At 37.9% G+C, this 27900-nt stretch overlaps 1 protein-coding gene and 1 long non-coding RNA gene across 7 annotated transcripts; one reads left to right on the forward strand and one right to left on the reverse strand.

The window, feature by feature from the left end:
* Nucleotides 1-767: 767 nt before the first annotated feature.
* Nucleotides 768-5604, reverse strand: LOC137861378 (uncharacterized). Its single transcript, XR_011099564.1, has 3 exons — nucleotides 5465-5604; nucleotides 4354-4489; nucleotides 768-2784 (listed from the first exon to the last, which is right to left on the reverse strand). It is a non-coding gene; the product is annotated as an uncharacterized lncRNA (long non-coding RNA).
* On the forward strand, nucleotides 4064-27639 carry ZBTB38 (zinc finger and BTB domain containing 38). Of its 6 annotated transcripts, none has more exons than XM_068692708.1 (3): nucleotides 4064-4158; nucleotides 4915-4980; nucleotides 21741-27639. In XM_068692708.1, the coding sequence occupies exon 3, from the start codon at nucleotides 21741-21743 to the stop codon at nucleotides 25311-25313; it is 3573 nt and encodes a 1190-aa protein (XP_068548809.1). In that variant the 5' UTR covers nucleotides 4064-4158; nucleotides 4915-4980; the 3' UTR covers nucleotides 25314-27639. The 6 variants fall into 6 exon arrangements, with proteins under 6 accessions (XP_068548809.1, XP_068548808.1, XP_068548805.1 ...); XM_068692707.1 differs by having other exon boundaries at nucleotides 4071-4724; XM_068692704.1 differs by lacking the exons at nucleotides 4064-4158; nucleotides 4915-4980 and adding an exon at nucleotides 5487-5906.
* Nucleotides 27640-27900: the final 261 nt, after the last annotated feature.

Raw genomic sequence — 27900 nt, forward strand, 5'->3', positions numbered from 1 at the left:
GTGTTTTAATCCTTAAAGATAATTCTATAGTTTATAGAGTACTAGACTGTAAGTGGCTGTTAGAAGTGCTTCACAAAAAAAAAGACATAGATAGCACCTCCATATATATGTGACTTGTCTGTGATTCTTCACAGACATATATTCTTGTCATATATATGTGACTTGTCTGTGATTCTTCAATTTAGGTAAATCCATGTTTTTTCCTAACTCATACAGATTCAGAACACATTGATACAATGCAGTATATCAGAATATAGTACCTGCTATTTTTGTAGAATCTCAGTATTTAAAAAAAAAAAAAAAATGCATTCCTATGCTGCTCTTCATTTAATTCAGCAGTGCTGAAAAACATCACCATCTAAACAGGGATACCAGGAGTTTGAACTCTGTTCTGTCCAGATCACTTAAGCGTTATTTTTCATGGCCTGTTTATGTGTGTATGGCAATCAAAAATTGAAGTCTGTAAAGCATGTATTGGAATAACTGCAAACAACTGTTTTTTTCCAAGCAAATACGGGAAGAATGTGTCCAGCCATATAGAGACACGGAAGGAATTGTGGTAAAGTCTGGGAAGACTGTCAGCACACAAATGATTTAATCTGTATTTAGTCTTGGGGCAATTTTTGCTACATGCTTACACAAATTGCTTGCCTGTGGCTCTAGAAAGGCAGACTTCAGGTTCCGTAATCTGAACTTCAAATTTACTATTCATCAATAGAGTCTTGTTCTTTTTCTTTTTGTTTTTTCTTTTTTTTTTTTTTTCCCAGTAACATTAGTGGAATGAAGAGACAAATGTAATTAATGCAGCTAAATTAAGAGGCTGAAAGAGTTATTCCAAGAGCAGGTTTGTTGAAAGACAGTAGACGGTACTGGTATGCACTTCAGAAAACCCCCACCCTGCATTCCCAGCTGTGCTTCATGTCCCCTTGTCACTGCTTTGCAGGGATGGTATCACAGAGCAGTTGACTACAGTTTCTTGAGACTGGGATTGATTCTATAGTTTGTTTTGCATTGCTCATTTATTTGACAAACATTTTAAATTAAAAACAAACAAAAAAACACACTAAGTACTGAAATGGGAATAAGCCCACCTGTATATAGGTTGAATTCATTTATATATTGAGCATAACTCTCACATCCAGGGTGTCCTCTATAGCTAGAGGGACAATTTATTCTTTTGGTCCAGTACGGGTCCATGTTGAATAAAAACAGAAGTGAGCCAATCTGAATAAAACTGAATGGATTTTTTTTTTTTCCCCTGCTAGTCTTCTTCCAGACTTATCTCTCTAAGGTTGGTCCTTGGCATAGTTCCCAATCTACCAGACTGCACTCACGTATTTCCTGCTTAAGATAACATGGTGTGGCAATACTTTCAGACAAAAATCAGTACTGTTCAGGGACTTTTGCTCCTGCTACCCGAATGATCTATACAGAGGATTAGGACCCTTCCTCTGAGAAACTGTATACCACAAAGTGGAGGTTGCAGTACAAAGTGGCATTGGGACTCTTCACTCCTCACCAATTTAGATAAACTATCATGTGCAAGGGGAGATTAAATGTTGTTGCTCTAGAGTGGTGATAAACAGAGGAAGAGGAAGCATGTTTACAAGTAGGAAGCTTTAAAGTGGAAAAAGTTCACAGAGCAAACAGCCTGTGGGATCCAGTGAGGATACTTGAAATAGCCTCACTCTAAGCTGATTGAATAAAGAACTGACACAACCTCATGGCATGGGCTGACATATTCCTGACCCAGCAAAGGCAGGGAATTCTGAAGTCAAGAATCAGGAAAGCCAGTTCCTAGTCTTGGGACTGTAACAGTTTTGGCACAAATCAGGCTGGAGCTTAAATCCAAGCTTCTGCCTGAGAAATAATACAGTGTGAATGTATCTCTGCCTTGAACATCAGGCCTACTGTGTGCAACCTCTACGTGTGTTTTTTTGGGATTTATTTATGAAGTGGTGAAGGGCCTAGAATCTGATATCTGAACTAAAATTATGTAGAATCTGAAGTAAAATCCTTGAAATCTAAGCCTGGAGAGTTATAAGGCTGGAGCACTGAAAATGGCTCATTGAAATAAGAGGTATGCATAAAGATTTGGACAAGGTCACTTCCCTGTTCACTGTGAGATTCCTCTGCTGTGTTTGCTGCTGGCAGGCTTTTGCTATGCCCTAAATCACATAACACAAAATGACTTTTGTGTCCCTCCCAGAAAGTACTTTCCTGGGAGAATAAGAACATTGACCCCTAGATTGTAGGAACATATTTATTTATTGTGATGCTTTTCTAATCTGTATTTTGCTGCAAACCATTATATTTAAGCAAACCCACCACTTAGTTCCCAGATTGTAATGAAATATTCGTAAACCTAACAGACTGCTAAATAAGACCCAAAAGTTAACTTCCTGAAATTTATAGGAGCTCTGTCATGGTTTTAAACAGGGTGACAGGCCCAATAGTCTTATTTGACTAAGAGATGAACGTTTAAAAAAAAAATCAAAATGTTTCCATACTTAACAATCTTTTAATTTTAAGCCTACATACACTGGCATGCTCAGTTGACAGACAGCTCTTAATTTAAAAAGCTCAAACCAAAAAAATCCAAATAAACGATTACTTAAATCCTAACTTACTTTGTAATCATGTATAGGAATAGCAGTTGTTTTTGTTGGTCTGGTCTCCCTTTCTGCTGGCTGGGTTCCCTTTCTGTGTGACAGATGTGCTATTTATGGAAGGGTATTCTGAATATTTTAAAGCACTGACTGTTAGGATCATCTCCTTCCCAGACTGTAAAATGAGAGAGAATAAAATGCCAAATAATTTCCCAAAGAAAAATCTCCGAGTATATATCTATATTAATCATTAAAAAAAGAAAGAAGAGGAAACAAGATCGTCTATTTTTACAAGAAGCTAATTCAAATCCAATATGTACATATCACAACAATCTTTTGTTGTTGCTGTGCAATGTTTTCTTATTTAATCCAATACTTAACAGTAGTTTTCACTGTTTTTTTTTTTGTTTTTTTTTTTTTTTTAAAAAAAAAAGCATTCTTTTAGGAAAAAAAAAAATCAGAGGGTACACAAATTCATAAGGAAGAATATGAGAGTATGTGCCTGAAAATTTGGCGACTTGCTTTTTCTCAGCTGTATTGGCAGGTCTGATGAAAGATAGTGCCTCTCTGTATGGAATCTGGCCTCAAAGTATCTGTCTATTTTAGCAGCTGGTCAGAAAGCATTTATATTCACTTATACATACGGCAAACAACATTTGCCTAAATAAGCCTTTTTTTGTGAAATATTTTCGGAGCTAACTTTAATGTTCGCAGTTCTGGTTAGTGGTGCATATTTGCTTGGGGTATTTGGGGTAGAGAGAAGGAAGCTATGAGAAGTCACTGGAAGTGGGGGTGGGGCACTTTGCTATATAGATGGGTCTTACGGTTTGTTTTACCTCAAATGATGGTTTAGCCGTCTGGGAAAATAATTCAGGTCATAGTAAATTGTGGCATGGTACTTTCATTCTCCTTTTGGAGACATGGTGACAAGGAAAATAAAAACAGTTTTGTTTATTAGGCATTTTAAAAAATCTGATAAGCAGTTTTTATTTTTTTCTCTGCATATTTTTTCATTATATATTTGAAATGTTTCATTGTATTTTGAAAATTTCCAGAAAATAAGCCTTTTGTAACACTTCTACTTATCTGGAAAAACCTAATTCCCACAATTACACTCGTGCAATCTCTGCAGTGGGTGATACCAATTTAACATATTTAGCAGAACAACATGCATGTGGCGTTGATCTCAGCAGGTAAAAGAAAGATGTTAAGTAGATGATGCAGATTTTATTAATATTGTTATTATTATTTCAGTTTAATGTTTCAAAACCCTTTTTTTAAAGGAAAAAAAAAAAAAAAAGACGAGAGCACTTTAGTAGCTGCATTGACCTCCATGATGTCAGAGTGTCATTGTGCAACCGTAGCTAAGAAAAGCCTCTGAGAAGGGGAAAAAAAAAAAAAAAAAAAAAAAAAAAAAGGAGCTTTGCATCTCCCAATAACATGAGATGTGCATATACTGTATGTAGCATTTTGGAATTCATACTGTGGTAGTGAGCTGTTGCTTTCAGTTTGGTTAGACAATCATTGTTTCGTTTTCCTTGCTTTGACAGTGAGTATGCTTGTATGCTGCTTAAGTCTTCTTAGTGCTATCTAGGTCAGGATACTTAGCGTAGCTTTTATGTTTTGTAAATCTGACAGATACCGTGCCTGAAGGAGATCAGCACCATTTTTTCTTTTTTTTTATTATATCTGAGGATAGAAGAATATTTTATAATTAATCAGAACTGTATAGCACAGCACCTACCGTTTCTGCATTGCAGATATATTTAGCTCTAACACTGCTTGTGGTTAACAGGGTGTAGCGTAGACACAGACAGCTGATCATGCAGTCAGACCCTGTGCTTGTGTGGTTTGTCAATACTGCTCAGGATTTTGAGGGACTGTAAAAGAGAAAAAGCAGAAAGGAAAGAAAAAAAAAGAAATTATTTATTTATATGAGCATTACATCTTTAATTATGTTTTGTGTTTTTTTTTTTTTTAATTGTCTTCTTATTTTTTAATTCTAAAACTTAGAAATTAGAGAAGCACAGCAAATGCATCCAGGATTTAATCTGTGCGATACGAAATCTTTCTGCTTCAAGAGGATGTTACCGTAGTCAATCCAGCCTTTCTCCAGTAAGCAAGAAGATTGTTTTTTTTTTCCTCGGCAGGCGGACTCAGCCATTGCACAGGCAGATTTTGATAAGAGTTTGAAATGTCTACTACTGTATTGTTGTAGAATTTGGAGTTTGCTAACAGTGTTAGTGACTGGAGCTCATCTTGCATCACCAGTTGATGACAATTTTCTTTGTTCCCTCCCACCCAGTTGAACCAAGACTCTGTAGCTGATACGCAATGTCACTTACAACATTAATCAGATACTGCATTTAAGGTGAGCTGTCCCTTGCCTCCTCCCTTACCAGAGCTGTGCTGCAGTATGTATCTTACTCCTGCAAGCCTAAAATGGCAGGCAGGATTAACGTTGCTTGTGCTGTGTGCATGCTGTGTATTGAATTCATTATACCGTGCCTAGTATCTCAAATGTGAGTATGTTAAATGGTCTGTGTGCCATATCATGCAGTAGTGAAGACTGGCTTGTGCTTCATTTCAGGCTTAGATATTTGAGCATCACCTTAAGAATTCTTTTTCATTTGCAATGTGGTGAGCTGTTAGCTTGTCATCACATTCAAACTACATTATTAGCCCTTGGAAAGGATAAAAAAAAAAAAAAAAAAAAAAAAGGAAAGAAAGAGAAAGGAGCAAACCGTGCTTCCAGATGGTGTCACCCTTTTTCTTCTTGCGTTTACTGTAGTTTAAATAATGTATATTGTATTGTTAATTAATGTGAATATCGAATTAAAGCACTTGAAACTTACATATTTATTATGCAGGTAGGAGGCACGTCGCATCTATTTTTAACTCTTACGCAGTCCACGTTGTGCAATGGGCTTTGGTTGTCGAGTTTATATTTTCAGCTGTGATATCAATAGGCTGATTTTCAGTAAATGTGACAAGTGGCCTTTGCAGTGGTCAGCTTCAAGCTTCAAACACTCTGAGGAGGAGGAAAAAAAAAAAAACCTTGTGTTGCAGTTTCGGAAAACCTTGGATGAGGACATTTTTTTCCCCACTCCTGCTTTCCCTATTGATAAACTCAGTTCTCCTGATCACGGTCTATTCAAGCTGCTTCCCATCTGATTTTTGACAACTGCTTCTAAAAAAATTATCAAGAAGACCAAGAATAGAATTTATCTCCATCGCTTTACATAAAAATGGCTGGGTGCATTGCCATGCTAACACTGCACTAAGTGATACACGCAGGTAGGTTGAGATTTGCATGTTTTACTGATTTCTTGGTCAGTGTTGCAAGTACATGAAATGGGCTTTAGAATGTAGCTTTCAGATTAAAAAACAAAAAACAGTGCTAAATTGATAATGAAAACTGCAGTGTTAAATTGTTGGCTTCACATACTGGCATGACAATTGTTTTTATCTGCTTTTAAAAAAAATCTATTGTGAAAGTAGAACAATCATGCCTGTTAAAATAATCATATGTACTAAGGGCGTGGCAACGCTTCTGCAACAAAAGAATTTTTGAAAACCCTATTGATTCAATTATATTTTAAAGCTGACTATAACCATTACTGAGCTTGCAGTTAAAATGCAAAAATAAAAATTAAGGTAGATAAGAAAAATGAAAAATATTTAAATTGTCGTAAGCGGTTTTCTGTGTTTTGTGCGAAATCTTAAATAAAGATTAGTATGCTTCATACTTAGATTTTCAGAATTGGCTACAAACATACACCTGCAGCATTTATTTTTATTTTAACATAGAAGGACTTTAAAGAGAGAGATTGATATAGATGGCCCTGTCAGCTTAAACTGAGTATCAGCTCACTGAAGTGTGTTTTACTTCACACAAAAATAAGGTTATGAAATAAAAGCTTAACAGCCTTAGGTACAAAAACCTGAATCTGAGCATTAAGAATAAAAATAATTATGAGTACTGTACTACTTACACCAACTTTTGTAATATATTTGTTTCAGATTAATACTGGGCCAGAACTAGTTTCCTTGGCAACCAAATCCTTTTAAAAGGTGCAATAGTAGAGATGTAATACGAAGTTATTCTCTTTAATAGCAATACCACAGTGCAAATGGAAATTTTACAGTTAAGTTTCTTTTCGGTTCTAAATGAGAATCTCATCTCATTCTGTGTTTCCATGCGGCTGTCATTTATTAAACGATGCCATGTTTATAAAGCTGTACACAAGAAAAAAACTATTTTATTCCTGTTTTGTATTGGTTGTTTCCAGAAACGTACCCCAGTTTCTTTCTTTTTTTTTTTTTTTATTTTAGCCTAGTCTTACATGTAGGTCAAGGTTTGTACTGCGTGTATATAAAGTGATAGTTTCATTATCACAAGTATAAAAGTATCACTGAAACATTTAGTAGCTGAGAAACGTAGAGAATCAGAAGTTTAAACCTTCTTTCACCTTTGCTGAATTCAGCCACGGTAATGTTAATAAACCTTTCTTTAAATAGTGGACCTATTCTGAAGTTCAACTAAAGAGCTGCTTAACCAGACTGGAAAATAACTTGTGTAGGATCTTAAGTAAGACTTTATAAAATAAGCTCACTTGCAGTCTACGGTGATATGCAGACCTCACAGATTTTGCAAAAATTAAGTATTATAATTCCTTATTTCTATTTTTAGCTGATGTTTTTAACAATATCAGTAAATCAGAAATCTTATGTGTGCCGCAGTTAACAGATGTTACTGAATGTCTCCACTGTGCTTGTAACGTGGTGTATCTCCTTGTGAATCCCCTTTGTACGTGACTTGAGAAATTCTCACTACTGCAATGAGACTTTTGCAGCAGGGTAGCCATTTTCCTTTCATGTCCTTGACTCTAAAATGACTAAGTGCATTTTGTTTGGATGAGGACTCAGCACTGAAAATTAATACAAAGGAGGTATTTAGATGTTCAGCCAATTATATCAATAATAGCCTTGAGAGTTTCAGTACTATCAAACTAATTCTCATTTATTTCTAAATATACCACTTCAGTACACTCCAAACAAACAGCGTAAAACTGCTCAGGAATATGACTGTTGTCACTTGCCTCAATAGGCCAGTGCTTAATAATGATAATAAAAACCATTTGATTCGTAATTATGAGATTAGCTTGACATGGTGCAGTATTTCTGTGTTCCACCTAAAGAAGCTGAGCTGAAAACATAATAAGCAGCATCTCTCAAGTGACATATTAAAGTTTGCATGTTATTTTGTAATTTGATTTATCTCCAGTAGATTCCTTCTGATTTTTTATTTTTTTTTGGTCTGAAAAATGTTATATGGTGTGCGCCATTACATGTAGTTATCAAAACTGCATTTTTGTTTATTTTGTGTGGTTATTTTTAAAGGATGTTGCTGAGCTAATGCTATGCAGAAGCAATCTATTTATTGCCATTGATATTTATTTTTAGAGGAGATGGGGCACTTTGAGTTAAACTGTTTTTATTATGGCTTTGTGTTCAAATATATCCACTCAAGGCATTTAAAGCAAGTGCAGCTCCGTTACATGAGCATGCTTCACTACAGTTGTTTTAAATCCATTTGCAAATATGCTCTTTTATTAGGGGATGCAAGTCCTCTTGTGATTAATATGGCTAGACTCAAGTGCTTTCATGATTCTGGAAAAACTCATTGGCAGCCTGTGGACAATAATTTCTTCTAGCAAAAGAAACTGATTTATTTACTAAGGAGGATTCCAGTAATTTGCAAGATGACTCCAGTTTGACTGTTCTCTGTGGCTTGCTGCATGTATAGCCATGGCAGTTGGACCCACCTAATACAGTTTCAGAACGTTATAGCCAGAGGTGCCATACGAGCTCTGGTGTAAACTCCATCCATGTTATTCTTCTTGGCTACAGGGGATAGAGACAGGTGCAGTTTTTCACACCTCGAGCACAGTCTGTCAGATGTTATTTGGGAGGGAGGGGGGTTCTGTACAGTTTTATCCTAGGAGCGTAATTGCTAATACTCAGCCCTCCTTTTTATAATCAAAATGTGTTTTATCCATGCTAATTCCACTCCTGCCTAATGGAAAATCTACACAAAACTTGAGTAAAAATGAAATCAAACTAAAAATCATTCATTTAAGCATTATCCTACTGCTTTTCAATGACATTTCTGATTCAGGTTACTTCTGGCTCTAAACTTCATTTTGATTTGAAGCTGCAGCAGTGTGAAACTATGCTCAGATCATATTTGTGAGACTATCACAGAGACTCTGGTAGTAATGGGCAGGTAACAATTAACCCTTTTAATTAATGCCTTTGGGTCATCTAGTGTCTCTGTTGTATTTTATCATGGGAATTGTTTCATTGTGTTTTAAAAGGGCTTCATTTTGTCTAGTACTACATTTGAATTCCAGTGTTGTCAAATTTGAAAATTCTTTAGAGTCAATAAGCTCCTTTACTTCTGGATTCCTGGATGTTTAAGATTCCCATTCACCGTAATATTTGACAGTCATTTGTCAATGTAGATGTGCTTAGGACATTATTGGTGTTTGGGATAATGGCTTAATGCAAATCTCCTTCATTCTGGTCTTTGTTACAGGCATATGTGTAAGCTGTAGAATATTTACTAAAATCAAGATATACCAAAAATGTACTCAGACAAAAACAAAACAAAAGCTTATCTTTTTACATTTTAAAGCCAAAGTAACGGATCCTGTAGTGCCTGCATACTGCTGTTTATAAAAGTATAGTGGTATATTTGTAAATGGAAGATGTATCTATGATTAATTGCTGGAATATAAAAAAGGCTATCAGCTCAGTCGTAATTCCTTATCTGTAAGATTTTGCAGTTGCTGTATGAAACAATTTGATTCTGTTTAGGATCTCTGGAACAAAGCCATGTTCTGAATAATTTTTAAACTATTATATGAAATGTTATTAGGGGGTTTTATGTACAATAACATAAAATCAGGATGTTCAACAATGATGAGTCATTTGAGCAGAGAGATACAGGAACTGTATTCCGGAGAACAAGAGCTGCCCAGAAAAGACTCATGATGCTATCTGTAATAAAAGAGGCTGAAAGAAAAGTGGCAGAATAGAAAGAGGAGAAAGAAAAAGCTCTCTGAAAGACTGCAGAAATGCAGGGAGGCTTTTAAGATAAAGAATAACTTGTAATTGGTTTTGACAGTTTATATGCAGTCAAGGGATTTGACTACTAAAGATGATTGTTTCTCCCCATACTATAATTTGTTTTCTAAACTGGCAAACTGTGATAGCTAATCCTAAAAACCACTTGCTTTCCACTGACTTCAACTTGCAAAACTCAGGAACAGACTGTCTGAGAAAGCTGTGAAGCCTCCATTATTTGAGGTCTGATTAGGTAGAAGTGTTAGGAATGACTTGGATACAGTTGAGATGGGGGAAAGGAAGTAGAGCCAAGGATTGGTTTTAGTCTAAATTTTCCAGCGATCCCGATAAAATAAATGTTTTTAAACTTGAAACCATGCTTAGATTTCTTTTTTGGACATATGAAACAGCATCCAGTTTACAATACACAGGTTAAAACACAATAAAACAATGCAGGCAGACGCAGTATTCCTAATAGTCTGGTTAGCTGTCCTGTTTTATTGCTGATGTGTTGCAAGCACCCAGATGTGGATTTAGAGTCCCACAGCATTCCACTAAAAACTTAAATGAATTACACAACGTATTTGGCAATTGGTACTTGACTAATAATTTAGTCATTACATTGGGATCTTCCCCTTTGCAGGCTGACACAAAGTAGCCACAGAGGTCACAAAATTACTGAGATTATTTTGCAGAACATAGCTGTCAATACCACTTCTAAAAGGCGCTAACAGAAGAACAACCTGATTTTAGTCGCGTACCTCTATGGGGTGATCATAGCAAGCTGAAATCTCTTTAAAACTCGCACAGAAAAACAGCTTAAGTATTGAATACTTTAAAACCATGTTGTTGCATGACTTCTTTTTGGTTAAGATCTACCTTTTTAAGAATCCTTTCAGAGACTGTTATCGCTGTGGTACTGCATCACTCTACTCAGTTATCAGTATTGTTGGATTTTTCCATCCTCCTGCTGCGCTTTTGTTGCCATAGAAGTTAGTGAAGTAAAATCAGACAGAAAAGATGTTTCTAACAGGTTGTTACAGCCTCCAATGATCTGTACAAACCAAACGTATTGGCAGGCCAGGAAACCTCCTGAGCTTGCCAGAAAGTTAGCTCTCTGGAAGTGGATCCGAGCCACCAATGTTCATTACCAGTCTGTGCCATACGACAAAGGTAGAGGAACTCTCCTAGTGACAACACCCATTTCTGATATAATTGTAGGTGGTTCAGCTAGAAATGGCTAACCTCTACCCTTATATATGACTGTAATCGGGGTAGTAAAAAAAAGCTACTGAATTATGAGGTATAAACAGCACTTTGTAAATTAATGGATGAATAACCAGAGTATTTCAAAATAGGAGTTCTGCATGACATTTTCAAATTGTAGCAGTTTACTTTCTACTTACTGTGAATATACAATAATCATCGTGGTTAAAATAAACATGTCTAGTAGTTGTGCTTTAGATTTGATGTATGTAGGTATTGAATGAAATAATCCATGAAACCCTGATTAATTCATTAATTTTGAATGTGGTCTTTTGCATCACAGAGTATAATTTGCATTACAGCAAGGGAATTGTTTCATTGATTTCAGTGGCACTATTTGCATAAATTTCAGTAGGAAACGGTCTGTTGGATCATAGTCGTTAATGTTGTGAAATCTTAAAGTAGAAATACATAATTAAGGGTACTAGGCAAAATGTAAGATAAGGAACTGAATTTAAAAAAAATAAAAGCAAAAACATCTGGAATTCCTATAATATCTTAAAATGTTTCTGTAGTTAAGTTTACTTTTAATACACAATGTTGTATGACAGAAAATGATAACGGATAATCAGAGACAATATGATGGAATTAGAAGTTTAAATTAATAAAATATTAAAAGTAGATAGATTCAAGTTACCTGGACTTGCAGAAGCAATATACTGGAAAACCAAAGTTATACCTATTTTAAGTAAATTACCATAGAATTCTTGCTTGGTATATTTTAGGTAGAATACTGGGCCATAACCTGTTTCCTTGGCAACCACATAGGAATAAAAGGTACATAAGCAAAGCTGCAGATGTGTGCCAGTGAATACTTATTAAGCAGCCCAATGCATTTACATACCATGTGCTCATAATAATGCATGCATTTTCAAAATCACCATATAAAAAGATTTCTGTGCATGGCCCAATGTGGATTCTTAGTACTCAAAGGTTTAAACCTAAAGAACTCATGTTTTCAGTGGAAATCTCTTGTGAGTTTAAATTGAGCTTTAAATGGGACTTGGAATTGACATACTGGGTTTGGTCTGCGAATCGAAACCTTTCTCTGAGATTCTGAATACTTAATAGAACTCCTTTATGACAACAGAACACGAAAATGAAGGTTTCTGTTGCCTTTCAGAAATGCTCAGCCATTGTAAATTTGAATCTTGCACCAGCATTTGGATGCAAGTATGATTATTCTGTTTGACACGATGACAAACTAAAGCCACTTGGAACAACAACAACAAAACCTAGTGTTGTCTGTAGCACTCTCATTCTATCCAACATATCCAGGCAAAGAGATGTGAACACGTGTTGCCTTCTCACAGTCAACAACAGAAAGAGAAGGGGGGGAAAGAGAAAAGTCTGTAGAAGTCAGAATGGCAATTGTCCTTGGACTTTCAGAATAAGATTTGGACGTAGCATTTAGGCAGTACTCATACTTTCTGTGCAAGTGTTTGTATCATACTGTTTTGTTTTATATTCCCGGATTAAAAAATTTCAGATACGCAAGATCCGTTTTGACAAATTTGTTTACTGACTTCAGCAAGTTTACGTACACAGTATTTTTGGCCTTTCTTCTCAAAGTATTCATTTGCATATAAAATGAAAACTGTACAACCCTTTGGCTTAATTGTTACCCCCTAGATGATATGTCTAAGTCCAAAACGCTAGTAATTAAAAAGACAGTACAAATGTGGATCTGCAAATTCAGAGCTTAAATTAAGGTGTTGTAATCGATAGCCTAAATAAAACCCTCTTCAAATCAATTAAAACATTCCCATTCAATTTTTTGTAGTATGCATTAAGAGAGGGGGCTTCATACGTAACACAGCACTGAGATTTAGCACACAAAGATTATCCTGAAAATGTTAAACATTTCTATAACACTCAGTGGTCAAGTAAACCAGAATCCAGTATAATTCTGGATAGTTTGAACACTATCACATGAATCTTTTCACAATCTTGAACCATAAACCCTGTTGTTATACAGCATCAAGCACTACAATACTCTTAAGCCTTTTGAGTCAGTAAGAGTTCAGGGAATTATTAAGGAGATGCAAGTTGACTGATTATTGTTCTTGTTTTTTCTTGATGTTCCCCATCTGAACTGAGCTCACTGTCTGGCTAGGATTTGTACCTGAGGTAATTCACATTAGTGACTGAGCACGCAGCACAAACCGGAGCTAGAGCCATCAAGATTTTCTTCTCACTGCCACAGTCCTCCCCCATAGCTTGCACAGAGACCCTGCTCTAGCTTTTAGGTTGGAAGCATACAGCAGACCAGAAGAGGAGTAAGGCTTGGGTCAGCACAGAATGGAGTCTAAGAATATTTAAGAACGTACAGCCGAAGTTACTCTCTGTGTCAAGCAAGTTGCCAAAATTAATTGCCACACTTACGCAATGATTCAGAGTAATAGCTATCACTTATGTGTTGCTTTTGGCATGCTAAATTTTAGCAGTATAAATGCCAAAAACAAATTCAATAAGGAATGTTGGCGATCAGCGGTGGCTAGTTAACAGCTTTAAGACCGATTCCGGTTTTAAAATTGGCTATAGAGCAAGCCACCAAAGCAGGGGTGTTGCCGGGGGAAGGGATTTAGCTCTGTTTTCAGCCTAGCAGGATTTGCTGCGTCAGCTGTATGTAGTGAAGGGCAACAATGGCTCTATCTGCCTGGTCCCCAGCACACCTGACCAAGAATAATAGTGGCGCCCTGAACAAACAATTTATCTGGTGCTCTTAGGTATGTTGATTCAGATATTCAAAGGCTGTTTCCTCTGAAAATTTGAAAACAAAAGGCTGGTTGCACTACTTTTATTTTGTCTTTCTGATAACCGAATGGACAACATAGTAATTGTCCAAAATGAAAAGAACTTAAAGGTTTAATTTGCTAATTTTGTTGACAAAGGTCAACAATAGAAAAATGGAAAACACTGTCTGTAAACATAGCTTCATGACTGCAATTGATCTGTGCTTGCTAAGGACTGTGTTCTGTCCCAGAAGTGTGGGAGGCTAGAAAGTAGCTTGTCAGCAGCATAGAAAAAAATATGAAGACTTAAATGGAAATAATGTTGAGATTGTTCAGAGATAGCAAGATGTAAAGTCAGCTGATTCTTAGTAGCAATACAGCATAAGCTTTTCTATTTTGTGCTAAAGAAGAATTTGGATTTATGTCAGGTATTGCATTTGCTTCATTTTCTTCTTTAGACTAGTGGAGAGACAATCTTAGTTATACCTTCAAAAATTATTTGGATGTGTTTAGTGTTAATGGGACTTAGATTACACCATAACTAAAATTAATATTGAAGCCAATATACCATAGGGAAAGACTTGTTCTTTCTTTGGTGCATGTGTGCAGCTTGAGAATCAAATGAGTTCTGCCAGGCGTGTCCCTGTCCTGGTCAGACTTCAAGCAGCAGGCAGCTGCCACGGGCCTCCATAAATGGGCTCCTTCCCCTGTCTTCTAACTCCACTCAAAGCTGTGGAAGAGGAGAAGAGTTATGCAAAGCCACTCTTTCCCTTGCTCATGTAACAGAAAGTGGAGTGGAGCCACTTTGGGCTGCCTGAGTGAAGTGTTGGGCTGCCTGATGGGTGAAGAGCTTTGTTTTCCTTCTCAGCAGCATCACTAGTCACCTTGGCCTCAGCTGTGAGAGCAAAAGCAGTCCATCCAAGCATTTTTCTCCTCGATAGGCTGGTCTGCTCAAGGCATTGAGAAAGAAACCAGTCAAGTCCTGTCCAAAATCCTCATGAGGAATTTGCAAGAGATGGTAACGCTATGTATGTTGTTTCCTGCTGTTGTTTAAGAACTGAAACTGCTTGGCTAGGAAGGAATATTGGAACATTTTTTTTTCTTTTTTCCTGGGCAGCCTGAAATACTCTTAAGGAAAAAATACCACGTGCCATGATTTGCAGAAGTGAGATTATCAGACTTCAGCAAAGCATTCACACAGCACACTCCGGCAGCCTTGGGATTGTTTATTCATTTTAAAGAATTTTGCTGGCAATTTTCTCTATACCTTGTAATTAATTATGCCATGTAAGAAGTAATCCATTTTCTTTGCATCTAAATGTTTTTACATGAATGATTATAAGGGGAAGGTAAAGTCTTGGGTGCAGTCAAGATGGCCTCATAAAGAATTTCTTACTCCAAAGTGTTTTTAATGTATAAGAAGCTGATGTGACTGTGAATTCCAAGTAGCTCAAACCTATTTGTGGAAATTAGCACCTTCAATTACAGTGCTGGCCACAGAAAAAGGGATTCTTTGTATAGTTGATGAGCTAAAGTTGCCCTAAGAAAACACATTATTAATTAAAACACACACACACACACACATGCACACACACAAAAAATAAAAAATAAAAAAATCAGTTCAACTCTGTTACATTGTCTATAGATACTACCAGGACATCAAAGGGTCAAGAACAAATAAAATAATGTCTCTAAATTGAGGATATCTGCTAAACAAATGACAGTTGTGCCTCTGATTTTAAAAACAATACAAATAAAGCAATAATAATGAAGATTTAGTGGGAATTCAAAACATATTCTTCCTTAAATTTGATTCACTTAATGTAAAATGATACTTGTATTTATTATTGCTCAGTAAGGCATGGTTATTTCTTTCTTTTAATGTATTACAGATTTAATTTAATCCATATTACTGTATTCCTACTGACAAAACATTTGTCACAAATACTTCTTATGGCACATGTCAGAAATCTTCATTAATACATATTGATAGATATATATGCCTAAAACAATACTAAGCAACAGTACATAAGCAACAGACAAAGGCCAAGATTAAAATAACCTTCATGTGAGTATGAAAATCTGCTTCTCAGTTATGTTACATGTTTTCCACCTGACTTAAAAAACTTTTTTTTTTTCCTTAGCTACATGATTCCAAGTACCTGGGAAAGAGGCAGAGGGAATAATATGTGCTGGAAGGCAGTACCAAATATGTTGGGGTATATAGCTAAAGCAAATCAAACTCCTTCCTTCTTTATTCAGGTTTACATTTGTTAGTGTTTCTGAAGCACTAGTAGTGTTGTTGCACTTGTTTCCTGAGGTAATAAATAATTTAAAATAAGAGAAATTAGAGAATGACTGCTCAAAACATGCATCTCCTTGATACTTTATTAATTTATATATGGTTAAAAACAAGATAATCAGATAAAGAAAGAAGGTAAATGCAAATGAACTTCAAGATCTGAAAGTAGCTTTTTTCAGATATGGTTACTTAAAGGAAACGCCTCATCTCTCTCCTTTTTAGTGGGGAGTTGCATTAGTTACTGTAGCGAGTTCCATTTCTCCACAGACGCTTTCTCTTTCTTCGTGTGAGAAAGGCTTTGAAGGAGAGCAAGGCAAATAAATGTCTTTGTTAGGCATTAAAGGAACGCTAAACGTGGATCAAACCGCACTGGTGATCACAGAAACGGGGCTCGGATACAGGGAATCGCTGGATTTCCTCACCGCTTTAAATTTGCGGTGCTTGCCCGTAAACACCTTTCCTAACACTATGAACGCCCCAGGCGGCCGCGTAAATTAAGCGCAAAGCTTAATGTGAAATTAACGGGAACCCGGCCCGCGGAAACCAGCGCGGCGCCGGCCCCGGGCGCAGCCGGCCGCCCAGGAGCAGCGCCGCAAAATGGCGGCGGCGCCCTCCCGCCCGCCATCGGCGGCCCCGCGCCGCCAGGAAGCCGGCACCTGCCCCGCCAGCCCGCCGCCCGCCCTCGCCTTCCTCGCTGCCGAGGGGGACCCCGCAGACGCGGTTTTAATCGCCTCGTAGCTCGGACACAGTGAGTTGCGCTGCATCGAGCGTCAGGCTGCTTAAGCGTTTGTGCTGGTGCTAGGAAGAGTCACGTTGCAGGCTAATGTGCGTCGCTTCCTCGGCTCGAGGCTCGGCTGAGCGCCGCGCACGGGGCACGCAGTTACCAGAAGCAGGAAGCGCCGCCGCCTTATCTGCCGCTGAGGGGCTGCCGACGCTTGCCGCCCGCGGAGGCTCTGCCCCGGGACAGGCCGCTGCACTGACGCTAAGGTGCTGCGCCGGGAGCTCGCACTGTGCGGCGTTTGTGCGGGGCGGCCGGCGGTGGCGGTGGAGCCCCCCGAGGCGCGGATCACCTTGTACAGGGGCAGCAGCCGCCCCCGCCCGCCTCCGGTCGTTACAGGGGACGGGGCTTGCGCGGGCGTCCAGCTCCACCGTGTGGGCAGCGGCGGCACCGGGCCGCGGGGCGAGCCCCGGCGGGCGGGGGGCTGCGAGAGGGGCGAGGCTGGGGAAAGGCGGCCCCGGGGGCTGCGGGGGTCCCCGCGGCTGCTTTCGTGCCATGAGCTCGCAGGGCCGAGCTGGGAAGTGAGGGAGTGCCGATACTAAAAGCGTGCTTGGGCTGTTCTGCCGCCCTCCAGCTGTCTGAGTTGGAGGAAGCGGTGTGAAAAAAAAAAGATTTGAAGTCCATAATGCCTACGAAGCTGTAATAAATAGAAGAGCGAAATGTTATATCAATAGGTAAGGATGCAAGAACCAAGAGTCTGAAATAGAAGACGTGTCAGTGTGCTTGCAGCAGTAGGGCATCGCTACATCGAGCGTAGCACTAAGCTGCAAGCCGCTCAAGCTGTTAAGTATAATTAGCCATCATTAAAATTTCCCTGTGTGCCTGAGGCTGGAGGCAGGAGGCCGGCTGAAGGCCGCCTGCTCCACGCAGCCTGGCACGGCCACCTGCCCGGCTGGACCTGGAGGAGGGAGGCCCTACGAAGCTGTGTCCGCCTGGAGAGCGGCACCAGGAAGTGTTAGCACCTTCCTTAAAATCCCAGTGGAAATGTTAGGAATTTAAAAAAACAGAAAGTTGATAAACTGTAATAACAGTTTTTCAGACTCTTGTTTTTTATTTGGCCTGAGTACAGGCAATTGGCCCTAACGGGGTTTTGTTGGTGCCGTTATCTTGCCTTTTTAAATTCAGGGGACTGAAGTCTCCTCTTGGGTAATGTGGTGCACTTGCCTGGCAATAGATTTCAAAGCTTAGCAAGAGTTAAAAATAATATTCCTAGATTGGAACTGTTCTTCTTTGGTAGGATTTTGTTTTGTTTTGTTATATTTGGTATTTGTAGGCCAGAAAGACTCGTGTGATCTTTGTTCACTTCAAAATAATATTGATATGAAAATCAGCAGTGGCATCTTGCCTCTGCAGTGTCCATGTGGAGTTGACTGATCTAGTTCTTATAATTAGCAGCATCAGCTGTGAGGCATGGCTAGTCACATTTGTATTTGGATGCATCAGTCTCTGACCTTTCTTTCTGGCAAATATGAAAATAACATTAGAAGTTACGTTGTTCTGCAGTGGTATTCTGTTGATGTCAGAAAAGGTAATGTTATAACTACCTTTTATAATAATGAATATGGATATCTTTTCTTATTAATTCTATGTTTCTTGGTTAGAGCAGACAACTCCTGGAAACTAAAATGCTGCTTTTCTTCTTGCCGTGCCAACTTGAAATGAAATGTAAACTATTCCTAAAATAATCCATTTGTGTGTGTTCTAGGTAGGATATTTTGTTTTTACAGCACTTCAGGTACATTTTTGACAAATGAAGGAAGCAAGACAAGTACAATAAAAGCCGGTAGAGAAAATCATTACACACATGAATAAATGGACTATTTTGGGAATGCATAGTTTGAAACAGAAACAAAAAGTGTTGAACCTAAAAACTAATTTGCTCTGGAATTTTTCTGTGTAACTTTACAATAGCAGATGGTTTAGCACATAGGGGAGGAAAAAAAAGTATACATCCAAAACACAAATGATAGTTTCTGCTGCTTGTACACGAGGAATCTAGCTCAATGTTTTACTTAGGATACCACCATGTCCATGGTTCACAGGCTACAAAAATTGGCAGTCTATGTACACTCAAGTAGAAATAGAAAAGATTCTCTTCTCAAGAGGGTAAACTTTGAAATAGCTAGTTGAATAGCAAGACTTCTACTAAAAACACTAGACTTCGTGTATAAATGCCTCTTAGTATGAAACTGATATATTTAGCAAACAGTATGTCAGATGATGCATCTTTGAACTAAAACCAGCTGTCTCCTGTAAAGAAACAGAAAAAACACAGGCAAGTTCCTTTGGGGGTAATTCACTGGGAAGTAGAGCTGACATCATTTATTTCTTATACTCAGGAAATAACTCTATCAATAGCTCCCGTTGTGAAATGTTTTTGATGTCTGACAGTTGGTTTCTAGTACAACATCATATGAGCAAGTTAGATGTAATCTCAGACATTGTCAATGAGAAAAAAGAATCAATTATGTGATAGTGGCTGCTTGCTTGAAGAAGTGTTTTTGTCAGTATTCTTTCTGTCCAGGACTTGATATGATAGTAAAAAACTAAAATTATTTACTTCTTTTCAGATACCAAACCAAAGAAAATAACTGTACTCAATTACTGTGAATTTCATATTATCACTCGAAATGAATAAATATTTATTTTAAGACAAATAAATGTAATGAACAAACACAAACTATGATTTTATAATTTAAAGGCACAAAACACTGCATCTAGATTTACAGCTATAAGTGACCAGATAATCAAAATAATACACATCTACATTTCTATCACAACTGTACTGATGAATTCACTTCTTCCTGTCCATGGTATATATAAGCATCAGAGATATTCTTTAAAAATCACTATTTTGATTTTTCTGAATTTTGTGCCTTGAAAATTCTCAGTCAGTAGATGTATTAGCAGTTTGGGCCATTTGCATGGGTAATACCTCCCTGACAGAAACAGTGTAAGGTACAAATCTTACTTCTAAGCCTCATCTGAAATATATCAAATTATATTTTGTTTGTTTTAACAGTAAGATGGTCATTCTTTTTTTTTTTTTTCATGATTTGATTTGCAGTGAAATAAGCTTTGTGATACGCTGTCCAAAGTGCAACTAGATCAGCTAGAGCATGTGTGATGTCCCTTACTACTTTGTGATAAAGACCCTGTTTTCAATGAAGGACTACTTTCAAATAGCTTGGGTGGGCAAACCAATGTGTTCTCAGTTGGCATTGCTGTTTGCTTCGTGAATATGAGTTGAAACCTTATTTCACGCTTTGGATCTGACCCATCTTAAAAATAAGTTGGCATATTAAATGTTAACTTTCTGGTGGAAAGGGCCATAATAATTTTTAAGCTTTGCATTTCCATTTGGAAGAGTAACTGGAATGTTCAGAAGGTACTCCTGTCTTACTAGAGCACTACGGCATGGGGCTGTTTTAATCTGTATTACAAAATACCTGCAGTTGGTCATTATTTAAGGTACGTTTTGATTACACAGATTGGAAGAAAAGGGTCTTAAAATTAAATAAGCAGATTTTTTTACTGTAGTGATTGGTGAGTGTCAGTAGGACAACTGTTTCTTGATGACCTGGCCAGCAGTAGTAGAAAACATAACTTGGAGTTTTGGGGGAAAACAAAAAACAAGTGAAAACAACCCCTTTAATTTGGTGTTTGAATGAAACAAAAATGAACTGGTTTAACCAGAGATTTTTTCCATATACATGATGTTAAATCCATCTGTTTCTTTCATCAGTGTGTTTTTCATTCATATTTTGCATCTTCTATTTCAGTCAGTAAACCACTGCATAGCCATACTGTACAGTCTGGATAATCTACACATTTTTTTGGTCAACACTGAACCTCATTATTATAAATTGGCAATTATTTAACAGTATTTGCTATTGCAATGAAATCTTATTATTTGGTAGAAATTAAGAACAAACACTGTTACATTATAAACTGAACACTATGAATCTAAGCTATTAACTAAGGAAAAAATGTTCTATTACCCGTTTTACTCCCTAAATTTATAATTTCAGGGTTTTAACTATTTATCTAAGAAACTTTTTTAATAGTGTTTAAATTATGTAAACAATGTTACATGTGCTCCACTATTATTTACAAAACTTTGTTGCTTGTGCACTCAGTTGTTTATAAAGCCTTATCCTGTAGCTGAAACTTTATTTCATGGGAATCTCTGATCCCTGTTTTAAATACTGATTTAATAAGCTGATCAAATGTGGCTGTGTTCTAACATGACTGTTTGACAAGCAGCCCCAGAAAGCAAAGTCCTTGGTATCCACAGAACCACAGCGATTCAACTTGCCTTCCCCATAGCGCCTGCCAAATACCTTGGTCACGTGCTGAGGAATTACCTCAAGGGTTCAGTGAGTCATTTAGTGTGAAGCTGAGCAGATGCACCTAGTGGCACAAACAAGAGCTGGTGGTCGTGGTCCCCAATGGTAGGCACCGTGTGGATGATGGGGCAGTGCAGGCGCAGGGAAGGTCTGACTCCCAGCAATGAGCTGCAGGTGCTGTATGTGTCGGATCTAGAGAGACTTGTACGTTGAGACAGTAGCACAGCCCAAATGAAATGGGGAACAATATGCAACTGATGAAGCTGATAATGCATCTAAGATTGCAGTGTCAGACAACCAGGAGAAAATAATTTCTACCTGGTGATCACTGTACATAAATCATCCCTGCTGTCCTGAGAAGCCAGGTTACCTTCAGTGGTGTTGGCGTGAATGAACCTACGTGACTTCAACCTGAAATGCTATGACAACATTTTACTCGTTCTCAACATTTTAAAAGTTAATATGTTTAAAAACAATTATAAAAAATATGGAACTATAAACTTGATATGTAATCGAAATGAATGACAATTGCCTCAAAATATATTTACACTGTTCTTTTTTTCCTTGTAGATGACAGTCATGTCTCATTCAAAGGATCTCAAAGACGACTTCCACAGTGACACTGTACTTTCCATTTTAAATGAACAGCGCATTAGGGGTATTTTATGTGATGTCACCATCATTGTGGAAGACACCAAATTTAAAGCCCATAGTAATGTGCTGGCAGCTTCAAGCCTTTACTTTAAAAACATTTTTTGGAGTCGTACTATCTGTATTTCAGGTCATGTACTGGAGCTAGATGATCTCAAAGCTGAAGTGTTTACAGAAATACTGAACTACATTTACAGTTCCACAGTAGTTGTTAAGAGGCAGGAGACTGTAACAGACCTGGCAGCTGCAGGGAAAAAATTGGGAATATCATTTCTTGAAGATCTTACAGATGTTAATTTCTCAAGCTCCCCCTGCCCCTATGCATACTGTATCAATGAGAAAGGGACTGTTAAAGAGGAAAAACATGAAAAGAGACACGAAGAATCTGCTGTTACAAATGGACCACGAATTACAAATGCATTCTCAATTTTTGAAACTGAAAACAGTTTGTTTTCTCCACTTGATTTGAGGGCAAGCTTCAAAAAGGTATCTGAGACGATACAAACACCCAACGTCAACCTCGACAGAAGCGATGCTTGCAAAGATGCCGAGCCAGCCAGTACGCTGGCAGAGCACTCCTACGCAGTTTCTTCGGGAGGAGATACTTTTCAAGGAACACCGTGTTTTGAACAGGACAGCAGCCCTTCATACAAGACAGTTGAAGACCACTATGAAAACCACCAAGCAACACCACTTGTTCAGCCAGCAAAACAAGCATGCAGTACTCCTAAGGCAGCTTTCAAGTCCCAGGGGACTGGTTTGGCTGTAGCAAAAGCACCGGCCTCTACAGTGACCAACACAGAAACCCCACGTGAAGCAGTTAATGACCAGAGAATTGTTTCCTTTCCAAAACCTCAGAGTAAAGCAGATTTCCATTTGCCCAGAGAAGAGGAAAACAAATCTGCTAATATCTCTGGATCTGCAGCAACTGTTCCACCTGCTTACAACTGTAACTGCTGCGCGAAATCATTCAGTGACAGGGCATTACTCAGTACTCATCTTCAGCTCCACTCAGAGAATCAGGAAACTTTCGTATGCAAATACTGCAGCAAGCAATTTGCAAATCTAAATATACTGGAAAGTCATGAACAAGTCTGTATGAGATCAAGTAGCTTATCTGTTCACAATGGAAATGAACAAAATTTTTCAGATAACTATACTGCCACGGATGGAAGGAATGGAAGTTCATATGCAAACGCAGAGCCTCTATTGTCTGAAAACAGCATCACTGATTATTCTAATGCAAACTGCACTTTACCAGAAACAGATCATTTGGTTAAAGTTGTTGATGGGCAGATATTATATACCTGTATAGTTTGCAAACGTAGTTATGTAACATTGTCAAGCCTTCGAAGACATGCAAATGTGCATTCCTGGAGAAGAACATACCCTTGTCACTACTGCAACAAAGTATTTGCATTAGCTGAGTATCGCACCAGACACGAGATCTGGCACACCGGAGAAAGACGCTATCAGTGCATTTTCTGCCTGGAGACTTTTATGACTTACTATATTCTAAAAAATCATCAGAAATCGTTCCATGCAATTGACCATCGCCTCTCAGTAAATAAGAAGACAGCCAATGGAGGCTTAAAACCAAGCATGTACCCGTACAAACTTTATCGCCTTCTACCTATGAAATGCAGGCGACTACCTTATAAGTCCTACCGAAATTCTGCGTATGAAAATGTTCAAACAAGTAGCCAAGCTAATGAAACTGCTCCTAGTAACTGCTTCATTCAGAGTTCTCTTAGCTCTGAGCTACCATCACTGAATTTTCAAAGTAATATACTAACAAACAACAGAACTCTTGCCCTGGACACCTCTTCGTGTAATGATGCAGCACCTTCCACAAATACTCAGAATTCTTCCTCTTGGGGAGTAGGTATCTTAAATTCTGACCTGCAAAGAGACTTTTTCACAGCTGACAAAAGAGGTCCCACTGCCCCAAATGACTCTAGTTCTCGTGAGTATGATTCCTCAATTGTGTCTTTAACTAACGTGAATGAAAATTCAACCTCTGTAATCAGTTACAGCAGTTCTGCACCCTCTGTTATAATGCACAGTAGCAGAGTTTCGTCAGTAATAATGCACAGTAAAACAGTCACTTCCATAGAAAACAGTAAGACAGAATCATCTAGTAATCTACCTAGTCAATCTGTAAGTGATGACAGTAAATATGGGTCAGATAATTATGGAAAATGCATTACCAAACCAAAAACTATTAAGGAGAAAAAGAAAACACTGCAGTGCACCAGAGCAGAAGCAACTGAGGATATGCAGCACATCCAAGGGTCTGGAGGTTCATCCAGCAAAACCACTGATACTGTTCAAGAATCGAGTAAAACTGAAACTTACATCGCAAAGCCTGCCTTACCTGGAACATCTACTGACAGCAATGTTGCTCCTCTTTGCCAAATAACAGTAAAAATTGGTAACGAGGCTATTGTAAAAAGGCATATATTAGGATCTAAGCTGTTCTGTAAAAGGGGCCGCAAATCTAAACACGAGTCCAAACAGGACAACCTAATTGAGGAGTCGGAAATGGAGATAAAGGAAAGAAGCCCATCTAGGCTCTATAGCTCAGAGTGCCTGGAGCTGGCAGAAATGTGCGATGATGTAAGTGATCAGGACTCCAGTGATAAGCCTTGGAGACCGTATTATAATTACAAACCAAAAAAGAAATCTAAACAGCTAAGAAAAATGAAAAAGACCAAATGGAGGAAAAAGCATGGAAACAGAAACACCGTTATGGAAAGTCACAGTATGTGCAGTCGGGAGTATGCACTCAGGAATGCTCCTGAAGAAAAAGCTGCCAGTCAAGAAGAGAACACAGAAATGCCCAGTCTTCACTGTGAGCTCTGTGAAAGAGATAAATCTTCCAACGCAGAAATTCAAGACCATGTGCACTGGCATGTTGCTACTTCAAAGCCTTACATCTGTGAATTATGCCAAAAACAATTTCAAAGTCCATCCACCTTAAAAATGCATATGAGGTGTCACACTGGGGAAAAGCCCTATACCTGCAAAACCTGTGGGAAATGTTTTTCAGTTCCTGGAAATCTACAGAAACATGAACGTATTCACTTAGGTGTCAAAGACTTTGTCTGCCAATACTGTAACAAGGCATTCACTTTAAATGAAACACTCAAAATACACGAAAGAATTCATACTGGAGAAAAACGCTACCACTGTCAGTTCTGCTTACAGAGTTTCCTGTACCTTTCTACCAAAAGGAACCATGAGCAACGGCATGTGCGTGAGCATAATGGAAAAGGATACGCTTGCTTTCAGTGCCCCAAAATTTGCAAGACAGCAGCTGCCCTGGGAATGCACCAGAAGAAACATCTATTCAAAAGTCCAGGTCCACAAGATAGAAAAGAACAGTTTTGCAGTGAAAGTGCTCAGCTGTTGGAAAATCAACATTTTCTTCGCCCAGAAGGAAGCGAAGTGAAAAATATACAAAATGTAACTCCAGAAGTAATACTCTGAGTGGTAGTTGCGTGAAAGAGAAGAAAAATGCAAAATTATGTGTATAGGAGAAAATGTAGATGCATTGAATGGGAAAACTCCACTCTAATTAGTATCATTTACTAAGATTGTGTCTTTTAAACATATGTTGTATATGCAAAAGGAGGAAAAAATATAATACTGAAAAGGATAACTAGTATTTGCAATAATACAAACTTAATGTGAAAGACCCAAAATACTTTCACCACAATAGACTTCTAACGTACATACAGAGAGAAAGAAGAAAAAAATCATGACCAACCAACCCCCTTCTAGTTATTGTTACAAGAAACTAGCCACTGAACTATTTTACAGTGAGGAATCACTCTGGGTAAAATAAATATGTAGGTTCAAAGTATATTCTATAGAAGGAATTTTTGCTGCAGAAACCATGTATTGCAATTGTTTAAACAAAAAATAATGTGTTTATAAAAGAAAATGTGACTTAGTGTATTCTGAAGTGAAGGTAGGAAATGTTTCTTGAATTTGGGTATGCCGAAGTACAGTTGAGTTCTGGAGTGCTTTTCTGTAACTCAACACTTACCAAACACATGCAGAAGCATAAACCTCTTTTTCTTTCCAGATTGTTTTGTCGTTAACCCTAATAAGCATTAAGTCTCTGAGAGCTTGTACGGAAAGTGTTCCAGATGTACGATATCTCTGAGACATGTAATAAAGATTCAGTGGAACACATAATAGCCGGTCTTCCAAATGGCAAAAATTCCAAAAGATTCAACTGTCAGTGGCCTGGTAGCACTTTTCAGTTGCATCTGTCTAAAGAAAATTGTTCTTCTGAAACAGCCTAGATTAAGGAACTCATGAATATAAACTTCCACCTCCTGGTGAGTCTGCAACTCCTGTCTTTTAGAAATACTATTCTTCTCAGCAGCAGCAGATTTAGAAGAAGATTTAGAGTCTTCCTCTACATCTTGGAATAATGTCTGGACAACAGATGACAGAGCAACTCCCAATAAGTCATTTGATTTTGGGAGGAATAGGTAAACGCTCAGATGCCTGCTTCCACATGTATCCCTGAGGCAGTTCCTATATATAAAAAGGGATTGGGACAGTTTGTAGGGTTCCTTGTCATCCCCATGCCTTAAATGCAACATCTAACTTCCTATATCCCTGCTCAACGATCCCAGTAAAGATCCCAGCATCTCACCCCAGGCAAGCTTTGTCACTGTGTCCCTTGTCTCAGCACAGTGGGCCCAGAGCAGAGAGGTGCCTGCAACAGGTTGATGGAGAAAGAAGTGTTAGAAGAAGTGTTTCTGCCTCCATCATCCTGCCAACCCAAAAGGTTATGGTGAGCCTTCCAGCTTCTTGTTTTGCATTCACCAAGAATCAGAAGGGTGTAGGCTTCCAGAAGACATCACGAAAATAAATCTTACAATTCATACTATTTTGTGAAAATGTGATTAATTTTAACTGAGATTAAGAGGTTTTAAAAGAGTTAACGAGGGTATATGTCTACAAGTTGCATATTATATGATAGGGCTCTTTTGTAAGGTATCTGCATTTCCAATTAGTCATGTACATTCATCTTTGCAAAGTGTTAAAAACTTAAACCAGGACAAAGGTTAGTGAATCTCAACTTAATTCTGTGTGCAAATATGGTATACGATTTGTTTACTTTGTTTTCTTGAATATTCTAAAAGAAACTATAGCTTGGGTATGGTAAAACTACAGTTGGAATGATAACTACAGCATCGATTGAAGTAATAATATAGTCCACTTATTTATTCTGTCATTGGTGAATGCTGTGAACCCTTTGAGAACTGTTTGGTTTCATGGCAGCTTTGGTTCCATTTAAATAAGGATAACAGAAGAATAAACATAGGAAAGTACAATGATGTTTCAAAGAAAGTACACGGAGATATTTTCTAAGTGGACTTGTATGATGATAATTATAGACCAAAGCAAATAAGGTAGAATATTTATACATATAAAGATAATTTTACAAATATTTTATATAACTGTATAGTTCATAAGAAAAATATTGATAGCTTGTGTTAGGTCTGGGGGGGTTTGTATATTTTGATAAAAACACAATGACTTTGTAACTGTATATTCTCTACAATTTATAGCAAAGCAGTTTTAAGATGGCAATGTCATGTTTATAGTTCAATTGTGGCACTTTTACTACAAGTAACACGTTGCAGTAATGAGTCTAGTATTAATGACCAAATTAGAATTAAAATACGTGTAAGAGAAGGTAAATACTGTACGTTGTCAAAGACTGTAATTTGCTGCATCTGTATTTTTGTTTAGAAGAAAATATTAAATGCAGATGTTAAGGATTGATAAAGAGTCTAATTTTATTTTTAGAAAGAGTGATTATAACTGTTTTTGCTTGATTAAAATAACCTCTTCCTATTTTTTTGCAAGTCTCTCCATTTTTTAAGTTATGTTATATGTTTCTGGATCATATTGATTATGTATCTGCTAATGTGCATTTCATTATAAGGTTAAGCAACACAGTTCCCAATTGTTCCCTTCATTAAGGTCAGAACCGTTAATTGAGAACATGCCAGAGGTCAAGGGGAGTGATGGTATCTCCTGGCATCAT

This window comes from Anas acuta, chromosome 9 (assembly GCF_963932015.1).
Source record: "Anas acuta chromosome 9, bAnaAcu1.1, whole genome shotgun sequence".
NCBI classification, from domain to species: Eukaryota; Metazoa; Chordata; class Aves; order Anseriformes; family Anatidae; genus Anas; species Anas acuta.